General features: G+C 38.4%; 1 protein-coding gene across 5 annotated transcripts in view; it reads left to right on the top strand.

The window, feature by feature from the left end:
• ASH1L (ASH1 like histone lysine methyltransferase) overlaps positions 1–23,917 on the top strand; it is a 251,495-nt gene that overhangs the window by 128,570 nt on the left and 99,008 nt on the right. For all 5 annotated transcript variants that reach the window (XM_049880709.1, XM_049880707.1, XM_049880710.1 and 2 more), the window contains one exon: positions 2,935–3,670. In XM_049880709.1, coding sequence (XP_049736666.1) covers positions 2,935–3,670 — 736 coding nt within the window. The remainder of the gene's footprint in view (positions 1–2,934; positions 3,671–23,917) is intronic.

The raw sequence follows: 23,917 nt of genomic DNA, 5'->3' as shown, positions 1-23,917 counted from the left end.
AAAAGAATAATGGTGAGTTCTCAAAATACAATGTGCATGAATCTGGAGGACATTATTCTGAGTGAAATAAGTCAGTCACAAAAGAACAAATACTATATGATCTCATTGTTATAAAAAGACAAGAATAGGTATACACACTGAAACCACTGTTCACTGGTGGTTACCAGAGATGGGGAGGTTGCTCTGTAGATGGTAGACACTTATTATATTTGTTGATGGGAAAGGCAACACCAAATGTGGATGAAGTATACGCAACTTGACCAAAGTATATGATGTCACTAAGAAGTACACAAGAAAAAAAGATGTTTTTGGTAAATAACTGTGACATATACAACTTTGCAACAATAACACTGATGACTGAAAAATATGAATATGATTTTATTTGTATGTATGTATGCATACAAGTGTATGGGTGTGTATATGTGTGTATATATGTGGACATATGTAAATGTATGTGCAGGTGTGTATATAGGTAAGTGTATGGATCTACACCCACTGCTAACTTGTCAACATGGTTAGGTTCCAGAGACCAGGTCATTATGTGAAAATTGGCATTATGTGAAAATGGTTGATGACCACGACAGATCCAAAATGGAGGATGACTGCATATTACATAACTACCAAACCACTGAGAATTATGGCCCAGCCAAGTTGACAAATAACTGTTACGGCCAGCATTACTTTTGACTAGCACCTCAACGTTCGTTACTACCAGACGTGCTTCGTTAATGCACAAAATAGTTGGGTAGTAGATTTTTTATTATTGTTGTAAATGTGAAATGTCAGATAGCAAGATAGTTGATAAGTGGGGAATAGTAAGATAGTTGATAAGTGGAGTGTATATATATTCATATTTACAGGAAAGCACATGGGGCACAAACACAGATACTTATTAGACTTAACCGTGTAAACACCTTGCAGGATTGAGTTACTGGGTCTAAAGCCTTCGGACGAGAGTTTCATGGGACAGCTCATTCAGTTGGCATAATATAGCACATATAGTTTATGTTCTGCATCCTAGTTTGGTGAGTAACATCTGGGATCTTAAAAGCTTGCGAGCAGCCATCTAAGATACAACTTTAGTCCCTGTGCTTCTGGAGTGAAAGAGAAAGAAGGAAACCAAAGACTCAGAGAAGAAACTAGTCTGTAGGACTAATCATCTATAGAAACCACAGCCTTATCTCCCCTGAGACTAGAAGAACTAGATGGTGCCAGCTACTACTCGTGACTATCCTGATCAGGAACACACTAGATGGATCTTAGTAGAATGGATACAAAATGTGGAACAGAACTCAAATTCTTTAATAGGCCAGACTTACTAGACCAGAGGACTCCCCAAGACTATTGCCCTGAGATACTTTTAAACTTTTAAAGTATTCCATGACGTAATCCTTTAGCTACATAACAGATTGGTTCGTAAAATAAACAATATCACTCGTGAGTACTGTGCTCCTTTAAAAAATACCTATATTAGACCAAACAGTCAATATTTACTCTCAAGCAAAGACGAGAAGACAAGGGGGCGGGGAAACTTGATTACTGGAAACCAGAACAGAAATAATGAGAAACATAACACACTGTGAAAAATGTAACCAATGTCACTGAACAAATTGTGTAGAAATTGTTAAATAGGAACCTCATCTGCTGTGTAAACTTTCACCGAAAATATAATAAAGTATTTAAATTAACAAAAAAGTCACAGCCTTGAAAACCCTATTGAGCAGTTCTGCTCTGTACACATGAGGTCACCATGATTTGGAATCAACTGGACGGTGACAACAGCAGCTCTAGGTGAGTGGCTCAGGAAGGAGGCTTCAAACAATGTACATGTTTTAAGATTTTGTTTTAAATTAATCTCAAGGCTTAAATACATTTGGTGCCTCAGAGCTATTGATGAAGCAGAAGAGGAATCAAAATAATTTTCAGAATTTTGAGCTCAGGATTCATTCTTCAGCTACTTTTTAACTTTTTTTATGCCCTGGTCATTGGAAATACAGTGTGGCTTTGATGAATACACTCCCTGCCTTCATGTTTCATTGCTTGAGAATTACAACTTTAAACCAATAATTAGAAATGTGATTAGTATTAGGAAAAGAGAAAGTATTGTGATAATTCTTAATAGGGGACCTAATTTAATAAAGTGTGATATTCTGCTTTACATGAAACATCACCAAATCATTGGGCCACTAAAATAACAAGGTTTATCTAAGCTCACTTAGTTCCTAATCTTCCTTCAACATATACTCTTTCTAAACTAGTTTATACAAATGATTGTCTGTTCTCATTTTTAAAGCTTTCCCCAAGAAGAGAGCTTCGCCTCTTAAAATATTGTCAGAAAAAGCACTAAACTGGAAATTCCGGCTGTAATTAAAGCTCTTTATCCAACATTTAATTACCAAGTCCTTTAATTTAACTGGACCTTAATTTTTCAAGAAATTTTTTCTTACTACCTCTCATCTCACAGAGTGAGAACTGGGGTTTGTTTTTTTCAATCCATATATTTTTAGGCAAATATGGGCCAGTTTTTATTTTATCATGCTAACTGTAATGTAGCTTATTCAGAAAAATTAAAAATTAGTTGAGTCCCTGGAGAGGGACATAATGCTTGGTAGAGGGTAAGTGAAGAAGAGGAAGACCCCCGGCAAGATGGATTGACACAGTGGCTACAACAGTGGGCTGAAACATAGTACCAGTTGTGCAGGAGCGGACAGTGTTAGGTCCTGTTGTACGTAGGGTTGCCGGGAGTCAGAAGTGACTGGACGGCACCGAACAACACCACTATCTGTCAAAGACAGCTATGGATGGTATTATGATATTTAATCTTGTTGTAGAAAATAGAGCCATATTTCTTGTTTTTTATACTATGTAAAAAAAATTTTTCCCTAAATGACTAGCTATATTCAGTTTTTATCTGTGATTTGCTTCCTTTTTTAGTGAACGGAGTTCCCTCTCGAAGTCCAAGGTTGGGAGCTTCTGTGGATGACTCTGTGGATAGTCTGCTACAGCGGATGGTGCAACATGAGGACCAAGAACCTGTGGAAAACGATATTGATGCTGTGGTTGCCACTGCTTCTGCACCACCTTCCTCCAGTCCAGGCCGTAGTCATAGCAAGGAGCGAACCCTGGGAAAACCAGACGGCCCTCTAGTGCCTGCAGTCCCCAGTGACTCTTGCAGTCCTAATAACATCGCGCTCATTCCTGAAAAGTTGCCAAGCAGCTGTTCACCCCATCATATCAAGAGAAGTGTAGTGGAAGCTATGCAGCGCCAAGCTCGGAAAATGTGCAATTATGACAAAATCTTGGCCACGAAGAAAAACCTGGACCATGTCAATAAAATTTTAAAAGCCAAAAAACTTCAAAGGCAGGCCAGGACAGGGAATAACTTTGTGAAACGCAGACCGGGTCGGCCTCGGAAATGTCCCCTCCAGGCTGTGGTGTCAACGCAAGCGTTCCAGGCTGCCGAGTTTGTCAGCCCAGAATTGAATGAAGAAGAAGGGGCATTGCATCTAGGTCCTGATACAGTTACAGATGTCATCGAGGCTGTTGTTCAGAGTGTAAACCTGAACCCAGAACATAAGAAGGGATTGAAGAGGAAAAGTTGGCTGTTAGAAGAACAATCCAGGAAAAAGCAGAAGCCGTTACCAGAGGAAGAGCAAGAGAATAATAAAAGGTAATTCCTGAGTAGAGGAAATTAACTTTGTGTAGCTGTAGTATATCTATATAGGTTAATGTTTCAGTTAACCTTAACTCCTTTCCCTTTTCACTGTATAAGACCTGCTTTTTTCTGTTCTTTAAAAAAAAAACTGCACTTGTTTATAGCTGTCCCAGACTATAAGTAATTAAGAAGCAAAGGAGATGTCATAATCTAATTCAAGCCCCTCACTTTATAGGTGAGGAAATTAAAGCCCAGAGAGATTATGTATTTAGTCCTTAAAGACCTGTGTTGCTGGAATTATTTTTACTGTCACACTATCTTCTCCGTGCACTCAACTTTTTATCCTGTCATCAAATACATTCTAAGTTCAATTATATTTCTTAACTATTAAATATTTTAGCATGATAAATTTATTTTCTTCGTAGTTTTGATAATTATATTTTAATGTTTTTCCAAAATCAAAAGTCACCTAAAAAAAGATCATTTAATCCTTTTGAAGTGTGTCCCACTAGATTCTTTTCCTGAAGGTGTACTGATATTGTGTAAATGGCTTTTCTTTTGCTCGTGCTCAGTCTCATTCACATCATAACGTCATTCACAGTAAGAGAAATACAAATTGAAACTGCAGTGAGATAAATTCCTATAAGTAGAATCAGTGAGCCAAAGGCTAAGCGTATTTTAAGACTTTTGACATACATTGTTAATTTGCCCCCCTGAGAGGCACACTAGTTTTCACTTCTGCTGACGTTATACAGAAATAGTTGTATACTGTTTCCCTTGACCTTTATCTGCCTGAGATGTTATCATTTTCTTTTTATCTTTTCCAATCGGATATGGCTGAACTGTTCTTCCTAAGTGTTACTTCCTAACTGCTTTAATTTGTACTTATTTGCATATTGAAGGAGGTTAGCATTTGTTTATATTTCTTACCAGTTTTATCTGTTATTTTTTAACTGCTCATATATACTCAGATTATTAGTCCTTAATGTTTGTTGTTAACATCTATGTTGTTTATGGTCTCTTGCCATATATCGAAAGAACAGTTAAATCTGTCTTTTCTTTATGGCTATGCCTTTGTAAATCATGCATAAAGAGGTTTTTCAGCCTCTAAGGTTATCAAATATCCACTTTTTTTCTGAAGAATTTACAGGATTCTGTTAAATTTCAGAAGTAATAATCTACTTATTTTAAATTATTCAAAGAAACTAGTAGTATAATGGTTCAGAAATAAAAGCCTCTCTTCACATGACCACCTTTTCTTATCAAATTCCATTCTTCTATCCATAGGTAAGACTGGTATCAATACTCTGGTTATCCTTTTAGACATTTTCTTATGCGTTTACAAATAATGTACACATGCAAGTTGTGGTTTTACATAAGTGACAACTTGTTATATATTTAATTTTGTAACTTTTTCTCTTAATGTATCTGGGATACCTTGTCATCAGTACATACAGAATTACCTTGGTAAGAATGATAATATATGATAAAAATGTATCATAATTTATTTGATTATTCCCCTGTGATGGTCTACATCTTTCTTTTTCACATTTAGCTCTTTTTATCACTTGACATTTACTTTTGTATAAAACATGAAGGATTTAATTTTCTTCACAAACATTTAACTGGTAGTTTTACCACCATATATTGATAAATTCATCCTTTCACTACTTACTTGAAATGACACCTTTATCATAGACTAAATTCTTATAAATCCATGGGACTTAGGGTCAGTTTTTAATATTTTTATATCGTCTTTCATCAGTCTTTCAATTCTGGCATCACTGTCATGCAGTTTTAATTACTAAGGCTTTAAAATACATTTTAAAATCTGTCTCAGTTATCTAGTACTGCTATAACAGTACTAGGAGGCTAAAAGTTCGAATTCAGGGTGCTAGCTCTAGGATAAGGCTTTCTCCCTGTGTTAGCTCTGGGGGAGGGTCCTCGTCCCCTCTCAACATCTGTGGACCTGGCATGCCTTGGAGGTCTCCGTGTATCCTGGCATCAGTCATCCCCTGAGTCTAGGAGGTTCTCAGCGCAGGGACCGCAGGTCCAAAGAATGAGCTCTGCTCCTGCCTCTTCTTTCTTGGTGGTAGTAAGGTCCCTTCTCTACTCACTTCTCTCTCTTGTCTTTTGTTAAGATAAAAGATGTGACTAAGCAAAAGTGTGACCTGTGTAAGGGCATGACTTGAGTCACAACCTCTTCTAAGACTGTGACTCAGGATACACCCCACAGTGATCCTGCCTCGTTAACATGTACCAGTTAGGATTTACAACACATCACAAGATGGAGAATAATTACATCAGATCACAAAATGGAGAACAACCATATAATACTGGAAATTGTGGCCTAGGCAAGTTGACACGCTTTTTTTTGCGGGGTGGGGGGGCCACAATTCAGTCCATGACAAAATCTGATGTAGTGTTCCCCCTCACTAATCTTTTCAAAATTATCATAAAAAATCTCACACTTATTCTTCCAGATCAACTTTGAAAGTTTGTTTTGTCAAATTGTAGAACATGTCCTATTCCAGTTTTAATGGATATTACTTTAAAAGATATCAAATTAATTATGATGAAATTAACATCTTTACCATTTGGAGTCTTTTCAGCCAGGCATATAGATTATCTCTATAGGTATTGAAGTCTTTGCTAGTGAATAAAGATATTCCCGAGGAAATAATTAAATTTGTAATTCCTAACACTCTTTTTTTTTTTTTTTTTAGTAACTTTTATTAAGCTTCAAGTGAACGTTTACAAATCCAATCAGTCTGTCACATATAAGTTTACATATATCTCACTCCCTGCTCCCACTTACTCTCCCCCTCTTGAGTCAGCCCTTTCAGTCTCTCCTTTCTTGACAATTTTGCCTGCTTCCCTCTCTCTCTATCCTCCCATCCCCCCTCCAGACAAGAGTTGCCAAAACAATCTCAAGTGTCCACCTGATATAATTAGCTCACTCTTCATCAGCGTCTCTCTCCCACCCGCTGACCAGTCCCTTTCATTTCTGATGAGTTCTCTTCGGGGATGGTTCCTGTCCTGTGTCAACAGAAGGTCTGGGGAGCATGGCCGCCGGGATTCCTCCAGTCTCAGTCAGACCATTAAGTTTGGTCTTTTGATGAGAATTTGGGGTCTGTATCCCACTGATCTCCTGCTCCCTCAGGGGTCCTCTGCTGTGCTCCCTGTCAGGGCAGTCATCGATTGTGGCCGGGCACCAACTAGTTCTTCTGGTCTCAGGATGATGTAGGTCTCTGGTTCATGTGGCCCTTTCTGTCTCTTGGGCTCTTAGTTGTCGTGTGGCCTTGGTGTTCTTCATTTTCCTTTGCTCCAGGTGGGTTGAGACCAATTGATGCATCTTAGATGGCCGCTTGTTAGCATTTAAGACCCCAGACGCCACATTTCAAAGTGGGATGCAGAATGATTTCATAATAGAATTATTTTGCCAATTGACTTAGAAGTCCCCTCAAACCATGTTCCCCAGACCCCCGCGCTTGCTCTGCTGAGCTTTGAAGCATTCATTTTATCCCGGAAACTTCTTTGCTTTTGGTCCAGTCCAATTGAGCTGACCTTCCATGTATTGAGTGTTGTCTTTGCCTTCACCTAAAGCAGTTCTTATCTACTGATTAATCAATAAAAAACCCTCTCCCACCCTCCCTCCCTCCCCCCCTCGTAACCACAAAAGTATGTGTTCTTCTCAGGTTTACTATTTCTCAAGATCTTATAATAGTGGTCTTATACAATATTTGTCCTTTTGCCTCTGACTCATTTCGCTCAGCATAATGCCTTCCAGGTTCCTCCATGTTATGAAATGTTTCAGAGATTCGTCACTGTTCTTTATAGATGCGTAGTATTCCATTGTGTGAATATACCATAATTTATTTACCCATTCATCCGTTGATGGACACCTTGGTTGCTTCCAACTTTTTGCTATTGTAAACAGAGCTGCAATAAACATGGGTGTGCATATATCTGTTTGTATGAAGGCTCTTGTATCTCTAGGGTATATTCCTAGGAGTGGGATTTCTGGGTTGTATGGTAGTTCTATTTCTAACTGTTTAAGATAACGCCAGATAGATTTCCAAAGTGGTTGTACCATTTGACATTCCCACCAGCAGTGTATGAGAGTTCCAATCTCTCTGCAGCCTCTCCAACATTTTTATTTTGTGTTTTTTGGATTAATGCCTCATCGTAGTTTTAATTTACATTTCTCTAATGGCTAATGATCGAGAGCATTTTCTCATGTATCTGTTGGCTGCCTGAATATCTTCTTTAGTGAAATGTGTGTTCATATCCTTTGCCCACTTCTTGATTGGGTTGTTTGTCTTTTTGTGGTTGAGTTTTGACAGAATCATGTAGATTTTAGAGATCAGGCGCTGGTCGGAGATGTCATAGCTGAAAATTCTTTCCCAATCTGTAGGTGGTCTTTTTACTCTATTGGTGAAGTCTTTAGATGAGCATAGCTGTTTGATTTTTAGGAGCTCCCAGTTATCGGGTTTCTCTTCATCATTTGTGGTAATGTTTTGTATTCTGTTTATACCTTGTATTAGGGCTCCTGGGGTTGTCCCAATTTTTTCTTCCATGATCTTTATCGTTTTAGTCTTTATGTTTAGGTCTTTGATCCACTTGGAGTTAGTTTTTGTGCATGGTGTAAGGTATGGGTCCTGTTTCATTTTTTTGCAAATGGATATCCAGTTATGCCAGCACCATTTGTTAAAAAGGCTATCTTTTCCCCAGTTAATTGACACTGGTCCTTTGTCAAATATCAGCTGCTCATACGTGGATGGATCTATGTCTGGGTTCTCAGTTCTGTTCCATTGGTCTGTGTGTCTGTTGTTGTACCAGTACCAGGCTGTTTTGACTACTGTGGCTGTATAATAGGTTCTGAAGTCAGGTAAGGTGAGGCCTCCCACTTTCTTCTTCTTTTTCAGTAGTGCTTTGCTTATCCGGGGCTTCTTTCCCTTCCATATGAAGTTGGTGATTTGTTTGTCTATCCCCTTAAAATATGACATTGGAATTTGAATCGGAAGTGCATTAAATGTATAGATGGCTTTTGGTAGAATAGACATTTTTACTATGTTAAGTCTTCCTATCCATGAGCAAGGTATGTTTTTCCACTTAAGTATGTCCTTTTGAATTTCTTGTAGTAGAGCTTTGTAATTTTCTTTGTATAGGTCTTTTACCTCCTTGGTAAGATTTATTCCTAAGTATCTTCTTGGGGGCTACTGTGAATGGTATTGATTTGGTTATTTCCTCTTCGGTGTTCTTTTTGTTGATGTAGAGGAATCCAAGTGATTTTTGTATGTTTATTTTATAACCTGAGACTCTGCCAAACTCTTCTATTAGTTTCAGTAGTTTTCTGGAGGATTCCTTAGGGTTTTCTGTGTATATAATCATGTCATCTGCAAATAGTGATAACTTTACTTCTTCCTTGCCAATCCGGATACCTTTTATTTCTTTGTCTGGCCTAATTGCCCTGGCTAAGACTTCCAACACGATGTTGAATAAGAGTGGTGATAAAGGGCATCCTTGTCTGGTTCCCGTTCTCAAGGGGAATGCTTTCAGGTTCTCTCCATTTAGAGTGATATTGGCTGTTGGCTTTGCATAGATGCCCTTTATTATGTTGAGGACTTTTCCTTCAATTCCTATTTTGGTAAGAGTTTTTATCATGAATGGGTGTTGGACTTTGTCAAATGCCTTTTTTGCATCAATTGATAAGATCATGTGGTTTTTGTCTTTTGTTTTATTTATGTGATGGATTACATTAATGGTTTTTCTGATATTAAACCAGCCTTGCATACCTGGTATAAATCCCACTTGATCAGGGTGAATTATTTTTTTGATGTGTTGTTGAATTCTATTGGCTAGAATTTTGTTGAGGATTTTTGCATCAATGTTCATGAGGGATATAGGTCTATAATTTTCTTTTTTTGTAATGTCTTTACCTGGTTTTGGTATCAGGGAGATGGTGGCTTCATAGAATGAGTTGGGTAGTATTCCGTCATTTTCTATGCTTTGGAATACCTTCAGTAGTAGTGGTGTTAACTCTTCTCTGAAAGTTTGGTAGAACTCTGCAGTGAAGCCGTCCGGGCCAGGGCTTTTTTTTTGTTGGGAGTTTTTTGATTACCGTTTCAATCTCTTTTTTTGTTATGGGTCTATTTAGTTGTTCTACTTCTGAATGTGTTAGTTTAGGTAGGTAGTGTTTTTCCAGGAATTCATCCATTTCTTCTAGGTTTTCAAATTTGTTAGAGTACAATTTTTCATAATAATCTGAAATGATTCTTTTAATTTCATTTGGTTCTGTTGTGATGTGGTCCTTCTCATTTCTTATTCGGGTTATTTGTTTCCTTTCCTGTATTTCTTTAGTCAGTCTAGCCAATGGTTTATCAATTTTGTTAATTTTTTCAAAGAACCAGCTTTTGGCTTTGTTAATTCTTTCAATTGTTCTTCTGTTCTCTAATTCATTTAGTTCAGCTCTAATTTTTATTATTTGTTTGCTTCTGGTGCCTGATGGATTCTTTTGTTGCTCACTTTCTATTTGTTCAAGTTGTAGGGACAGTTCTCTGATTTTGGCTCTTTCTTCTTTTTGTATGTGTGCATTTATCAATATAAATTGGCCTCTGAGCACTGCTTTTGCTGTGTCCCAGAGGTTTTGATAGGAAGTATTTTCATTCTCGTTGCTTTCTATGAAGTTCCTTATTCCCTCCTTGATGTCTTCTATAACCCAGTCTTTTTTCAGGAGGGTATTGTTCATTTTCCAAGTATTCGATTTCTTTTCCCTAGTTTTTCTGTTATTGATCTCTAGTTTTATTGCCTTGTGGTCTGAGAAGATGCTTTGTAATATTTCGATGTTTTGGACTCTGCAAAGGTTTGTTTTATGACCTAATATGTGGTCTATTCTAGAGAATGTTCCATGTGCGCTAGAAAAAAAAGTATATTTTGCAGTAGTTGGGTGGCGAGTTCTATATAAGTCAATGAGGTCAAGTTGGTTGATTGTTGTAATTAGATCTTCCGTGTCTCTGTTGAGCTTCTTACTGGATGTCCTGTCCTTCTCCGAAAGTGGTGTGTTGAAGTCTCCTACTATAATTGTGGAGGTATCTATCTCGCTTTTCAATTCTGTTAAAATTTGATTTATGTATCTTGCAGCCCTGTCATTGGGTGCATAAATATTTAATATGGTTATGTCTTCCTGATCAATTGTCCCTTTTATCATTATATAGTGTCCTTCTTTATCCTTTGTGGTGGATTTAAGTCTAAAGTCTATTTTGTCAGAAATTAATATTGCTACTCCTCTTCTTTTTTGCTTATTGTTTGCTTGATATACTTTTTTCCATCCTTTGAGTTTTAGTTTGTTTGTGTCTCTAAGTCTAAGGTGGGTCTCTTGTAGGCAGCATATAGATGGATCGTGTTTCTTTATCCAGTCTGTGACTCTCTGTCTCTTTATTGGTGCATTTAGTCCATTTACATTCAGGGTAATTATAGATAATTAGTGCTGTCATTTTGATGCCTTTTTATGTGTGTTGTTGACAATTTCATTTTTCCACATACTTTTTTGTGCTGAGGCGTTTTTCTTAGTAAATTGTGAGATCCTCATTTTCATAGTGCTTGACTTTATGCTAGTTGAGTCGTTTCGTTTTTCCTGGTTTTTATCTTGAGTTATAGAGTTGTTATACCTTTTTGTGGTTACCTTATTATTTACCCCTATTTTTCTAAGTAAAAACCTAACTTGTATTGTTCTATATCGCCTTGTATCACTCTCCATATGGCAGTTCAATGCCTCCTGTGTTTAGTCCCTCTTTTTGATTATTGTGATCTTTTACCTATTGACTTCCATGATTCCCTGTTATGTGTATTTTTTTTTTTAATTAATCTTAATTTGTTTGTTTTTGTGATTTCCCTATTTGAGTTGATACCAGGACGTTCTGTTTTGTGACCTTGTGTTGTGCTGATATCTGATATTATTGGTTCTCTGACCAAACAATATCCTTTAGTATTTCTTGTAGCTTTGGTTTGGTTTTTGCAAATTCTCTAAACTTGTGTTTGTCTGTAAATATCTTAATTTCGCCTTCATATTTCAGAGAGAGTTTTGCTGGATATATGATCCTTGGCTGGCAGTTTTTCTCCTTCAGTGTTCTGTATATGTCATCCCATTCCCTTCTTGTCTGCATGGTTTCTGCTGAGTAGTCAGAACATATTCTTATTGATTCTCCCTTGAAGGAAACCTTTCTTTTCTCCCTGGCTGCTTGTAAAATTTTCTGTTTATCTTTGGTTTTGGTGAGTTTGATGATAATATGTCTTGGTGTTTTTCTTTTTGGATCAATCTTAAATGGGGTTCGATGAGCATCTTGGATAGCTATCCTTTCGTCTTTCATGATGTCAGGGAAGTTTTCTGTCAGGAGTTCTTCAACTATTTTCTCTGTGTTTTCTGTCCCCCATCCCTATTCTGGGACTCCAATCACCCGCAGGTTATCCTTCTTGATGAGCATCTTGGATAGCTATCCTTTCGTCTTTCATGATGTCAGGGAAGTTTTCTGTCCGGAGTTCTTCAACTATTTTCTCTGTGTTTTCTGTCCCCCCTCCCTGTTCTGGGACTCCAATCACCCTCAGGTTATCCTTGATAGAGTCCCACATAATTCTTAGGGTTTCTTCATTTTTTTTAATTCTTTTATCTGATTTTTTTTCAGCTATGTTGGTGTTGATTCCCTGGTCCTCCAGATGTCCCAGTCTGCATCCTAATTGCTCGAGTCTGCTCCTCTGACTTCCTAGTGCGTTGTCTAATTCTGTTATTTTATTGTTAATCTTTTGGATTTCTACATGTTGTCTCTCTATGGATTCTTGCAACTTATTAATTTTTCCAGTATGTTCTTGAATAATCTTTTTGAGTTCTTCAACAGTTTTATCAGTGTGTTCCTTTGCTTTTTCTGCAGTTATCCTAATTTCATTTGTGATATCATTAAGCATTCTGTAAATTAGTTTTTTGTATTCTGTATCTGATAATTCCAAGATTGTATCTTCATTTGGGAAAGGTTTTGATTCTTTTGTTTGGGGGGTTGGAGAAGCTGTCACGGTCTGCTTCTTTAAGTGGTTTGATATGGATTGTTGTCTCCGAGCCATCACTGGGAAACTAGTTTTTCCAGAAAATCCGCTAAAAAAAAAAATGCAGTCAGATCCCTATCAGAGTTCTCCCTCTGGCTCAGGCTATTCGGATGTTAATGAAGCCGCCTGGGGAGGGTGGGGGAGGGAACAGAGAGATAGGAGAGTAGCACCTCAGAATATAGCCAGAGTTGCTTGTCTTGCTTGGAATGACTATTATATCTGAGATTCCCGCAGGCGCGTCGCCTATGTGTGCTGGCTGTGTGGAGATTGCCCCTGGGGGGTCTGGCCCGCTGGAGTCACGGTCAGATCCTCCGCTTCCAGCCCCACGCCCAGTGTCAAGGCTCCCCTACTGGGACGGTGCACTCTCGACTCCAAAATCAGTCGCTGCCTCCTGGGGACTTCTCGTCCCTCCAGCCGCGTGGCTGTGCCGCCTCCGAGAACCAGTTGGGCCTCCTCCCGGGGTTAGTTCAGTTGGGTGGAGCAGCTCCCCGTGCTTGTGCCGTGACCGAGTGTCCCGGCTGGGACGCTGTTCTCCCCACTCCAGTACCAGTCGCTGCCTCCCGGGGACTTCTCCTACTGGCTGCGTCCCACGCCGCCCGCGCGACCCGGCTGGTCCCCTTCCCGGGGTTAGTTCAGGGGGGTGGAGCAACTCTCCGTGTTTATGGCATACCTGCGTCCAGTCCAAATCCCTGCGGGACGGTTCCCCTGCTCGGATGCTGCTCTTTCTGCTCCAAGACCAGTCACTGCCTCCCGGGGACTTCTCCTACCGGCTGCGTCCCACGCCGCCCGTGGAACCGGCTGGTCCCCCTCCTGGGGTTAGTTCAGGGGGGTGGAGCAGGTCTCTGTGCTTGTGCCGTACCTGACTGGTACGCTGGCTCCAGGCTCTGGAAGCAATTGCTGCTTCCCCGTATTAGTTCGTTCTCCGTCTCTAAATCTGTGTTTGTTGTTCAGGGTTCGTAGATTGTTATGTATGTGATCGATTCACTTGTTTTTCCGTGTCTTTGTTGTAAGAGGGATCCGAGGTAGCGTCTGCCTAGTCCGCCATCTTGGCTCCCTCCTAACACTCTTGATTAGATGTTGTTCTTCTTTGTGGTATTGTGTGTGTGTGTGTGTGTGTGTGTGTGTGTGTATTTTACAGTCATAAAGAGATTATACACATTTATACTTGCACATAACTTAGGAACGTTAAGTCCAAATATTTAAATTTTATTGTTCGGTATTTCCAACAAAAGAGAATCATTAAAAAGAATCAATAAGACTTTTTTTTTTTTTTTTTCCAGATTAGCCAGCTGATTTGTGACTGGTGAGTTGTATATTCAAATGGCAAAACATTTGGGTGAAGGTTATACAACAGGCTGGCCTTAGCTTCCAACAAGGAGAATGCTTTCTGCCATCACTGTAGTAAGAAAATACTAGTTTGAGACATCTTGGCATGATTCACTGAGCATTCACTTCAGTAAAAGTCACCTTAAAAATGTGCTTTAGAGAAAAGGTTTTAGTTCAGATTAGCCTCTGTCCCAGAGAATTCTGGTATCACAGTTAGCAATATTAAACACTTATATCATTCCTGCCCTTATGAGATTGTGTGGCAAAGGACGTACGTGACACAGTAAGTTCCCAGAGACTGCAATAGTTTTTACCTTTCTCTAACTAGATCCTTTTTTTTTTTTTTTTAACTAGATCCTATCATGTGGTCGTTGTGTGCGTCAAGTCAGTCCTGACTCACAGCAACTCTGTGACAGAGTAGAACTGCTCCATAGGGTTTCCAAGACTGTAAGTCATTATGGAAGCAGACTGCCACATCTTCCCCCATGGAGCAGCTGGTGGGTTCAAACCACCAACCTTTCAGTTAGCAGACTGGAGCTTACCTATTGCCCCACTTGTCATGTAGTAGATATTTGTTCTTTTATTCATTCGTTAACTATTTATTGCAAGATTACTGTATTCTGTGTGCTAGGGATACATACACAGGTATGCATTGGATAACATCCGCTAGGGCAGCATCCAACCACGTATACGTCTGTGGCCCCATGAGTTAATCTCGATCATAGAGCGGGATATAATGGAAATACTTTTCTAAGTAGGGAAATCTCATTAGTTCTCAGTCTCCCGTCCACTCCAGTCATAAGATGGCGGGGGGAGGGAGTCTTGGCACCTGTCTGTGGCTGCCTGTCCCACAGTACTCGCCTCAGGCAGGGACCTGCAGATGCTGCCAGAGCTGCTAAGGGTGATGCCCAGCCGAGTCTGCTGCCCTACTCAGCCAGCGCGCCCTGTCTGTGAAGCCCAGGCCGGAGGCAATGACTTTTTTGGCTTTTTCCTAAGCACTCTGGGCTTGGGCAGGTAGGGCTGGAAGAGTTTAAAGCCAATTAGGAAAGACTGGGAAGGCAGGCAGGGAAGAAGAAAGGGAAGGGAGTGGCAGCGCTTCAGGGCCAGGAAGTAGCTGGCTGGATGGCAAGTGCAGGCACACATGAGCAAGCGGGGCGGGCGAGCAGGGGATGGGTGCAGCTCTCAGAGACCTGAATGGGGTTGCACACAATACCGGCGGTAGAGAGCCAATGTTTTCACGCAGTCTCCCTGCAAGGCCCAGTAGAGGCACGGGTCCTGAGCCAACTGGCGATCATCCTGTGCGCCTCTCTCCTGTATGTAATATTGTATATAACATCGTATTTCACAGAACATATCGCAGATGTTAAGCAATGCATACCAGTAGTGGTGAGCACATTCCCCACCCTCATGGATCTTAAGGTCTAAGTACTATTTTGAAGACTTACCTAAGCTTTTAAGAATATAAGTAGGGGAAATTGACATAGTTTCCCTCAGGAAGTAATGACTAAGCTAAAATCTGAAGAAAAGGTTTTATTCGTTATTTAAAGGATCATGGTTATCACAACTACACCAGACTGATGAATAACAGGTTCAGGGAAATGAAAGAAAGCTTTGTGGCTAAAATACAGAGTGAATGGGAGTACCATACGTAAAGTAAGCCTGGAGAGGGGGTTGTAGGAGCCAGGTCATACAGGTGGCGTTATATGCCCTGTTAAAGATTTTGGTCACTATTTGTTAAATAATGGCAAACCAGAAGGCAAAAGAATCGTTTAATAGTTACAAGCTGGACTGTAGGCTCAGAAAAAGGGAGCAATTAAATTAGGAATGAAAAAGGAGCTCAACTACATGTCGTTTCAGAGACTAGAAAATGACTATTTTATGAACTTGATGACCAATTAATTGGAAAACTCATTTGAAATGAAGAGATTTCTAGAAAAATACTATCAATGGAGACAAGCTCCTAGATGATCCAGATAATAAATTTTACAGAAAGAAATTCTGAAGCATCTATTAAACTGTGTTCAACCATATAAAGAAAATATGCTTTATGGATCTGTGGGACAAGATCAGAAGTCTAATGAGTGTGGTTAGAGTCCCAGAAGGAGAGGCGAGAGATGGAACAGAAAAAAATATTTGAAGAATAATGGCTGAAACTTTCCCAAGTTTGATAAATGACTTAAATGTACAGATTCAAGAAGTTAAGTGAAACTCAAGCTGGATGAACACAAAGGGAAATCAATCTGCTGAACAACAAGTAAAAAGACGAGATCTTGGATGCAGCCAGAGTTGATACAACACATAGTGAAACAGCAGCTCGAATGCCCTAAAACTTTTCATCAAAAACAATGTGATACGTCCATACAATAGAATATTATTTGACCAGAAAAAGGAATAAAGTTCTGATACATGCTACAGCATGGATGAGCATTGAAAAAATTATGCTAAGTGAAAGAAGTCAGACATAAAAAGCCACATAGAGTATGATTCCGTTTATATGAAATATCCAGAATAGGAAAATCCATCAAGACAGAAAGCAGGTTAGTGGTTACCAGGGTCTCAGGGAAGGGAAGAATGACTGCTTATGAGTATGGGGTTTCTTTTTGTAGCGATGAAAGTATCTTGGAATTAGGTAGTGGTGACGCAAATACATAGCGTTGTGAATATACTAAAACTAAGTTGTACACTTCTAAAGGGTGAATGTTGTGGTATGTGAATTTTATCTCAATAAAACTTATAAAACAAACATGGAAACCAGAAGTCAGTAGAACTGCATCTTTCAAGTATTGAAAGAAAAACTTATCAATTCAGAATTGTATATCCAGCAAAAAAATCCTACAAGAACAAAAGCTGTATTTTGGCTGTGAACATTTATGTATATCTTTTTATACACATGTGCTTTCACTTCATGTGGCTAAATACCTAGGAATGGGACACCTGGACCACATGATAGGGTTATATCGTCTTCCACTCATCTCTTAACTTCCACTTAACATTTTAAGAAACTACCAAACTGTTTAGCAAACTAGCTGTATCGTTTTACATTCCAGAGAGTTGCTCCACATTTTTGTGAACACCTTGTATTCCATAATGTATTAGAATATTCATACCAGCTCTATTATATATCTATATAATGCAGTACTACTCAGCAATAAAAAGAAATGAACTGTTGATACGTGCTATACCATGGGGAAGGGAGGAGTACATATTGTATGATTTTTGTGCCACAAGTCCATAACGTTCTGCTCATTTATCCTATCATCTTTTTTCTGTTTTTCAAATTGGGTAACTTTTTTTTCCCCTTCTTCCAATTCAGATTCTTTCTTCTGTCTTCTTTATTATTCCGTTAAGCCTAATCGGGGAATTTTCTTTATTTTAAATATTGTATTTTTTAGTTCTAGTATTTCCATTTGGTTCTTTTTTACAATAACATTCCATTTGTCTACTGAGATTCCCTGTCCTTATACTCATTCTGAACATGTTGTTGTTAGATGCTGTCTTAGCTATCTAGTACAGCTTTAACAGAAATGCCACAAGTAGATGGTTTTAACAAACAGAAGTCTATTCTCACAGTTTAGGAGGCTACAAGTCCGAATTCAGGGCACCAGCTCCAGGGGAAGGTTTTCTCTCTGTCAGCTCTGGGGGAAGGTCCTTGTCATCAATCTTCCCCTGGTCTAGGAGCTCCTCAGCACAGGAACCCCAGGTCCAAAGGACACACATGCTCCTGGTACTTCTTGCTTGATGGTACTGAGACCCCTCTCCTTTCTGCTTGATTCTGTCTTTTATATCTCAGAACAGATTGACTCAAGATATAACCTAATCCTGTAGATTGAATCCTGCCTTATTAACATAACTACCTCTAATCCTGCCTCATTAACGTCATAGAGGTTATGATTTGCAACATGTAGAATAATCATATCAGATCACAAAATGGTGAACAGCCACACAATACTGGGAATCATGGCCTAGCCAAGTTAACCCATATTTTTAGGGGACACAGTTCAATCCATAACAGGTGCTATCAAGTCAGTTCCAACTCATAGCAACCCCATGTACAACAGAATGAAATACTGCCCTGTCCTGTGCCATCCTCACAATTTTTCCTATGCTTGAGCCCATTGTTACAGCTGGTGTCCGTCTAGCTCATTGAGGGGCTTACTTTTTTTCACTGATCGTCTGCCTTACCAAACATGATGTCCTTCTCCAGGGACTGGTCCTTTCTGACAACCTGTCCAAATTACATGAGACAAAGTCTCACCATCATCACTTCTAAGGAGCATTCTGGCTGTATTTCCTCCAACCCAAATTTATTTCTTCTTCCAGCAGTCCGTGGTTGTCTTAGGCTGGGTTCTGTAGAGACGCAAAACCAGTAAAGTGTATAAATATAGAGAGAGAGAGACTTACATCGAGGAAATGGCTCACAGGGTTGTAGAGGCTGGAACGTCCAAAGTCTGTGGGTCAGGATAGAAGCTTCTCCTGATCCAAGTAGCCACAGGGGCTAGTGAACCCAGTATCGGTAGGCAAGACCATAGGTTAGCTGCTAACTCAAGTCGCAAGAACTGAAGGTGAGACAGATAGGAGCAAGCTGCAGGATCCAGAGCAAACAAAAGCCCATAAGCCTTGCCAGAATTTTCACTTACGTTCTGTGCAAGCCACACATCCAAGGAAACTCCCATTCAATTGATCGGCTACTCAGCAGTTCCCATTATGAAGGTGAGCACATTATATCAGATCTCATCATGGAAGTGATCACAACATCATATGACTGCCAGACCACTGAGAATCATGGCCAGACCAAGTTGACACACAACCATAAGTATCACAATGGTATAGTCAACATTCTTCATGAACACCATAATTCAAAGGCATCAATATTTCAATCTGTCTCATTCATCGTCCAGCGTTCGCATGCATATAAGGCAACTGAGAATACCATGGCTTGGGTTAGGTGCACTTTAGCTCTCAAAGTGACATCTTTGCTTTTCAACACTTCATAAGAGAGATTTTTTGCAGCTTATTTGCATAATGCAATACATCGTTTGATTTCTTGACTGCTGCTTCTGTGGCATTGATTGTGGATCCAAGTAAAATGAAATAGTAGACAATTTCGGTATTTTCTCCATTTATCGTGATGTTGCTTACTGGTCCACTTGTGAGGATTTTTGTGTTCTTTATGTTCAGGTGTAATCAGTACTGAACACTGTGGTCTTTGGTCTTCATCAGTAAGTGCTTCCAGTCCTCTTCACTTTGAGCAAGCAAGGTTGTGTTATCTGTATATCACAGATTGTTAATAGCCTTCCTCCAATCCTGATGCCACAGGCTTCTCTGATTATTGCTCAGCACACAGATTAAATAAGTATGGTGAAGGGATACAACCCTGACATGCCCGTTTTCTGATTTTAAACTATTCAACATCCCTTTCTTCTGTTTGAACTACTGCCTCTTGATCTGTGTACGTGCCCCGCATGAGTACAATTAAGTGTTCTGGAATTACCATTCTTCACAGTGTTATCCTTAACTTGTTATGATCTACACAGTCAAATGCCTTGCATAGTCAATAAAGCACAGAGCATATTTTCTTTAATATTGTTGAACATAATTTAATAGATGCTTTAGAAATTCTGCAAAATTTAACGTCAAGGTCATCTCGGAGTTTGTTTCCACTGATTGTTTTTTCTCTTAAGGATGGATTATGTTTTCTTGGTTCTTTGTAGCTCAAGTAATTTTAGATTATATTCAATACATATCAATGTTACGTTGTAGAGATAATGAATTCTGTTATTCTGAAGAGTATTGTTTTGTGTTCATTCCTGTAGTTTGAGATTGACTTGATTGGACTCAAACTAAAACTTTTTCTTTAGGATGGCAGCTTAAATATCTGTTCACTTCTTTTTTCCTTAGCTGAGCATCTTGGAGTCTGGCCTATTCAGGGATCAGACAAAGATTTGGACGGCCTAGACATAGAATTTGGACTTCCCTTCTTTATCTTTTCTGGGTTTCTCTATCTTTGCCCTTCCCAGTACCACCCCCTTATTTTCCAACAGGTACGGTTACCCAAAAATTTATCCTCTGGCTCTTCAAGCTGGAAGACTGATGATTTACTGTTACAGTTTTAGCTGCCCCTCGTTGCACCCAGTATGGTCTATGTTCAGGCTAAAAGGCATAAAAACGGGGGGTGGGGGAAATTCACCACTTGCAATTCCTTTCTTCAACATTTCTACTCCAGAATATACCTGCTTTTGTTCATTTTCCAGTGCCTTTGGGTAGTTGTTTCCTGGAGTTTATAGTTATCTATAATGATAGAGTGTATTCTGCCATTAGTGGGAACAGAACTTTGTCTCACTAATACGATGAAATATATGAAAGATGGGACGTTAGCTGCTGATGATATTTCTCATAGCTCCCGTTTTATTATCTTCCACTCACCACACTCCAGAAGACACTAAGGTATAAAAGATGTCAAGTCAAATATTTTTCATTATCATTGCTATTTACATCTAGATGAATGGCTTTCTATACATGAAAGGGTTTAGAAGAAAGAATAGGAAAGTGATAAGGCATATAGCGAAATGGTCTTTCCTTCCATATATACCCAGCTTTATTTGGTTAATTCTGTGGTATAAGTCATTGACTATAGAGAAACATTATGACTTTAGAAAACATGTAATTGAATTTTAGAGTGAGATGATTTATCATTTTTTATTTGATCAGATATATTGACATATAATTTACTTATTGTAAAATGTACCACTTGAAATATAGTGCTTTGTTTTGTGTGTGGTTTTTTTTTATTTTTTTTAGTTTTGACAAATGTATTTACCCATGCATTCATCGCTATAGAGAAGAAATAGAACTTTTCATCATCCCAGAAGGTTCCATCATACCTCTTTGCAGGCAGACCCTCCCTATTCATAACCCCAAGAGACCAAAGATATGATTTCTGCCACTTCAGATTAATTTTGCCTATTCAAGAAGTTCCATGTTAATAGAATCATTATGTATACATGCAGTCTTTTATTTCTGGCTACTTTTAACATGTTTCAAACATTAATCTCTGTTTTGTATGAACAGCTTCCTCTTTTTTATTACAAAGTAATAATCCATTATCTCGATTACTGCCAATTTTTTTACCATTCATCTATTGGTAGATCTCTGGGCTGTTTCCATTTTGGGACTCTTATTAATAAGGCTTGAGCAAACATTTGGATGCATTGTACACATACATTTTAGTATCTCTGGGCAAATAACGAGAAGTGGAATTGCTAAGATATATGATAAGCGTATGTGTAACTGTGAAGGAAGTGGCGGCATTATTTTTCCAACGTGTTTGTTTTCGAACGTCATTTTACGATTTTATATTCCTACCGGCCATGTATGAGAATTCCAGTTGCTGCATGTATTTGCCAGCACTTGATATTTTCTGTTTTTAATTTTAGCCATTCTTGTGTGTGTGTCGCATCTCCTGTCTCATTTAGTTTTAATTTCCATTCCCCTGATATCTAATAATGTTGAGCAGCTTTTGATCATTTGTATGTTTTCTTTTATGAAGTGTCCGTTAAAGTATTTTGCCCATTTTATTAGGTAGTTTGCCTTTTTATTATTGAGTTTTGAGAGTCCTTTATATAAAATGGGTTCAAGTCCTTTGTCAGAAATGAGTTGTAAATATTATTCTACCACTCTGTGGCTTACCTTTTTATTTCCTCAACAGTATCCTTTTTTTTTTTGTAATTGAGGAGAAATTCACTAAACAAAAGACTAGAGATTTTAAAGTCAATAATTCAGTGGCAGTCACAATAATTAGCAACCGCTGCCTCTGTCTAGCTCCAAAACATTTTCACCACCCCAAAAGATAACCCCGTACCCGTTAAACAATTACTCCCCATTTCCCTTTCCTCTAACCCCTTGGCAACTAGCAGTCTCCTTTCTGTCTGTATGGATTTACCTATCTGAATATTTCGTATAAATACAATCATATAATATGTGACCTTTTGTGTCTGGATTATGTCACGTAGCATAATGTTTTCAAAGTTGCTCCATGATGTGGCTTGTATCAGTATTTTTTTTTTTTATGACTGAATTACACTTCTTATATTTTATATGGCACAATCTTTTAATCTGTTCATCTGTTGATGGACATTTGGGTTCTTTTCACCTATTGGCTTTTGTGAATAGTGCTGCTGTGAACATGTGTCTATAAGTGTTTGACTACTTGTTTTTAATTATTTTGAGTAGGAGTGGAATTCTTGGGTTGTATGGTAATTCTATATTTAAGTTTTTGAGAAACAGCCAAAGTGTTTTGCACAGTGCCTGAATCATTGTACATTACCCCCAGCAATATATGAGGGTTTCGATTTCTCTACAGCTTCACCAACACTTATCTACTTTTCACTTTTTTATTATAGACAGCATATAGTAGGAAGTTTTTTTTATTCTGACAATTTTTTGCCTTTTAATTGATGTGTTTCTACCACATCAGTTAATTACACGTAATTCTGTGTATCTGTATATATACAGATAATTCTGTAATTATCAATTTGATTGGACCTAAGTCTTCCATTTTACTATTTGTTTTCCCTTTGACCTATTTGTTCTTTGTTCCTTTTTTTTTTTCCCTCTCTTTTCTGCTTTGTATTGAATACTTTTTCTGGTTCATTTTACCTTTACCATTTACTTCTTTGCTGTACCTCTTTATTGTTGATTTTAGTGTTTGCTCTAGGATTTACAGTATACATCCTTAACTTATCACAATCAGCCTTCTAATAATGTACCACTTTACGTGTAATAGATAATGTAAGACCCTTATAATATACACCTACTTCTCACTTACCAGCTACCTCATTATCCAACATTTCACATTTACGATAATAGTAAAAAAAAAAAAAAAAAAAAAAATCTACTATCCAACTCTTTGCATTAATGATGTACATCTGTTAGTAATGAACACTGAGGTGCGAAGCGAGAGTAATGCTGGCTGTGATGGTTAGTGCTGTGTGTCAACTTGGTTGGGCCATGATCCTCAAGATTTCGCACTTGTGTAATACTGTAGTCATCTTCCATTTTGTGATCAGAAGTGGTCATCCTTGGTTTTTACATAACACCGGTTTTCACGTAATGCCCTGGCTTTGGAACCTAACCATGTCAACAAGTGAGGAGTGGTTGTATTTCCATTTACTCGCTCCTAACCTTTGTGCTATTTCTGTTATGCATTTAATTCTATGTGTATTATAAACTCCAGAATACATTATTATTTTACTGAAAGCAACCAGTTCTCTTTTAAAGGAATTAGAAAATGAGGGAGCTGAAATTTTCTGTTTCCACTGTTATTATTTATTTCTTTGTTTAGAGTCAAAATTCCATCTGGTATCATTTTGCTTCACCCTGTGGAATTCTTACCTTATCTCTGTTTAAATTAACCATCCTTCATTAGTAATATAATTATCGTAATTATTTCCTATGCATACATGGAGATCAACATCAGACAATGTTATTCTTTTTGCTATAACCATCAAATATAATTTAGAAGACTCAAGAGAAAAAGGCAAGCCTATCATATTCACCTGTATTTTTTCTCTTGCTCTTTCTTCCTTTCTGATGTTCCAAGTTTCCTTCTTTTATGTTTACTGTCTGTTTAGAGAACTAACTTTACCCATTTTTAACAGGATACCTTTGCTGGCAATAAATTTCTTAATATTCATCTTGAAATGTCTTGATTTCCCCTTCATTCCTGGAGGATACTTTGATAGGTATAAGATTCTGGATTGACAGTTCTTTTCTTACAGTACATGAAAAATGTTCTGCCATTTCCTTCTGGCCTCCATGATTTCAGGTGAGAAATTGATTTTCCCT

The sequence above is a fragment of the Elephas maximus genome, chromosome 3 (assembly GCF_024166365.1).
Source record: "Elephas maximus indicus isolate mEleMax1 chromosome 3, mEleMax1 primary haplotype, whole genome shotgun sequence".
NCBI classification, from domain to species: Eukaryota; Metazoa; Chordata; class Mammalia; order Proboscidea; family Elephantidae; genus Elephas; species Elephas maximus.
The sequence above is the reverse complement of the archived record's forward strand: the minus strand, read 5'-3'. Positions and strand labels throughout refer to the sequence as shown.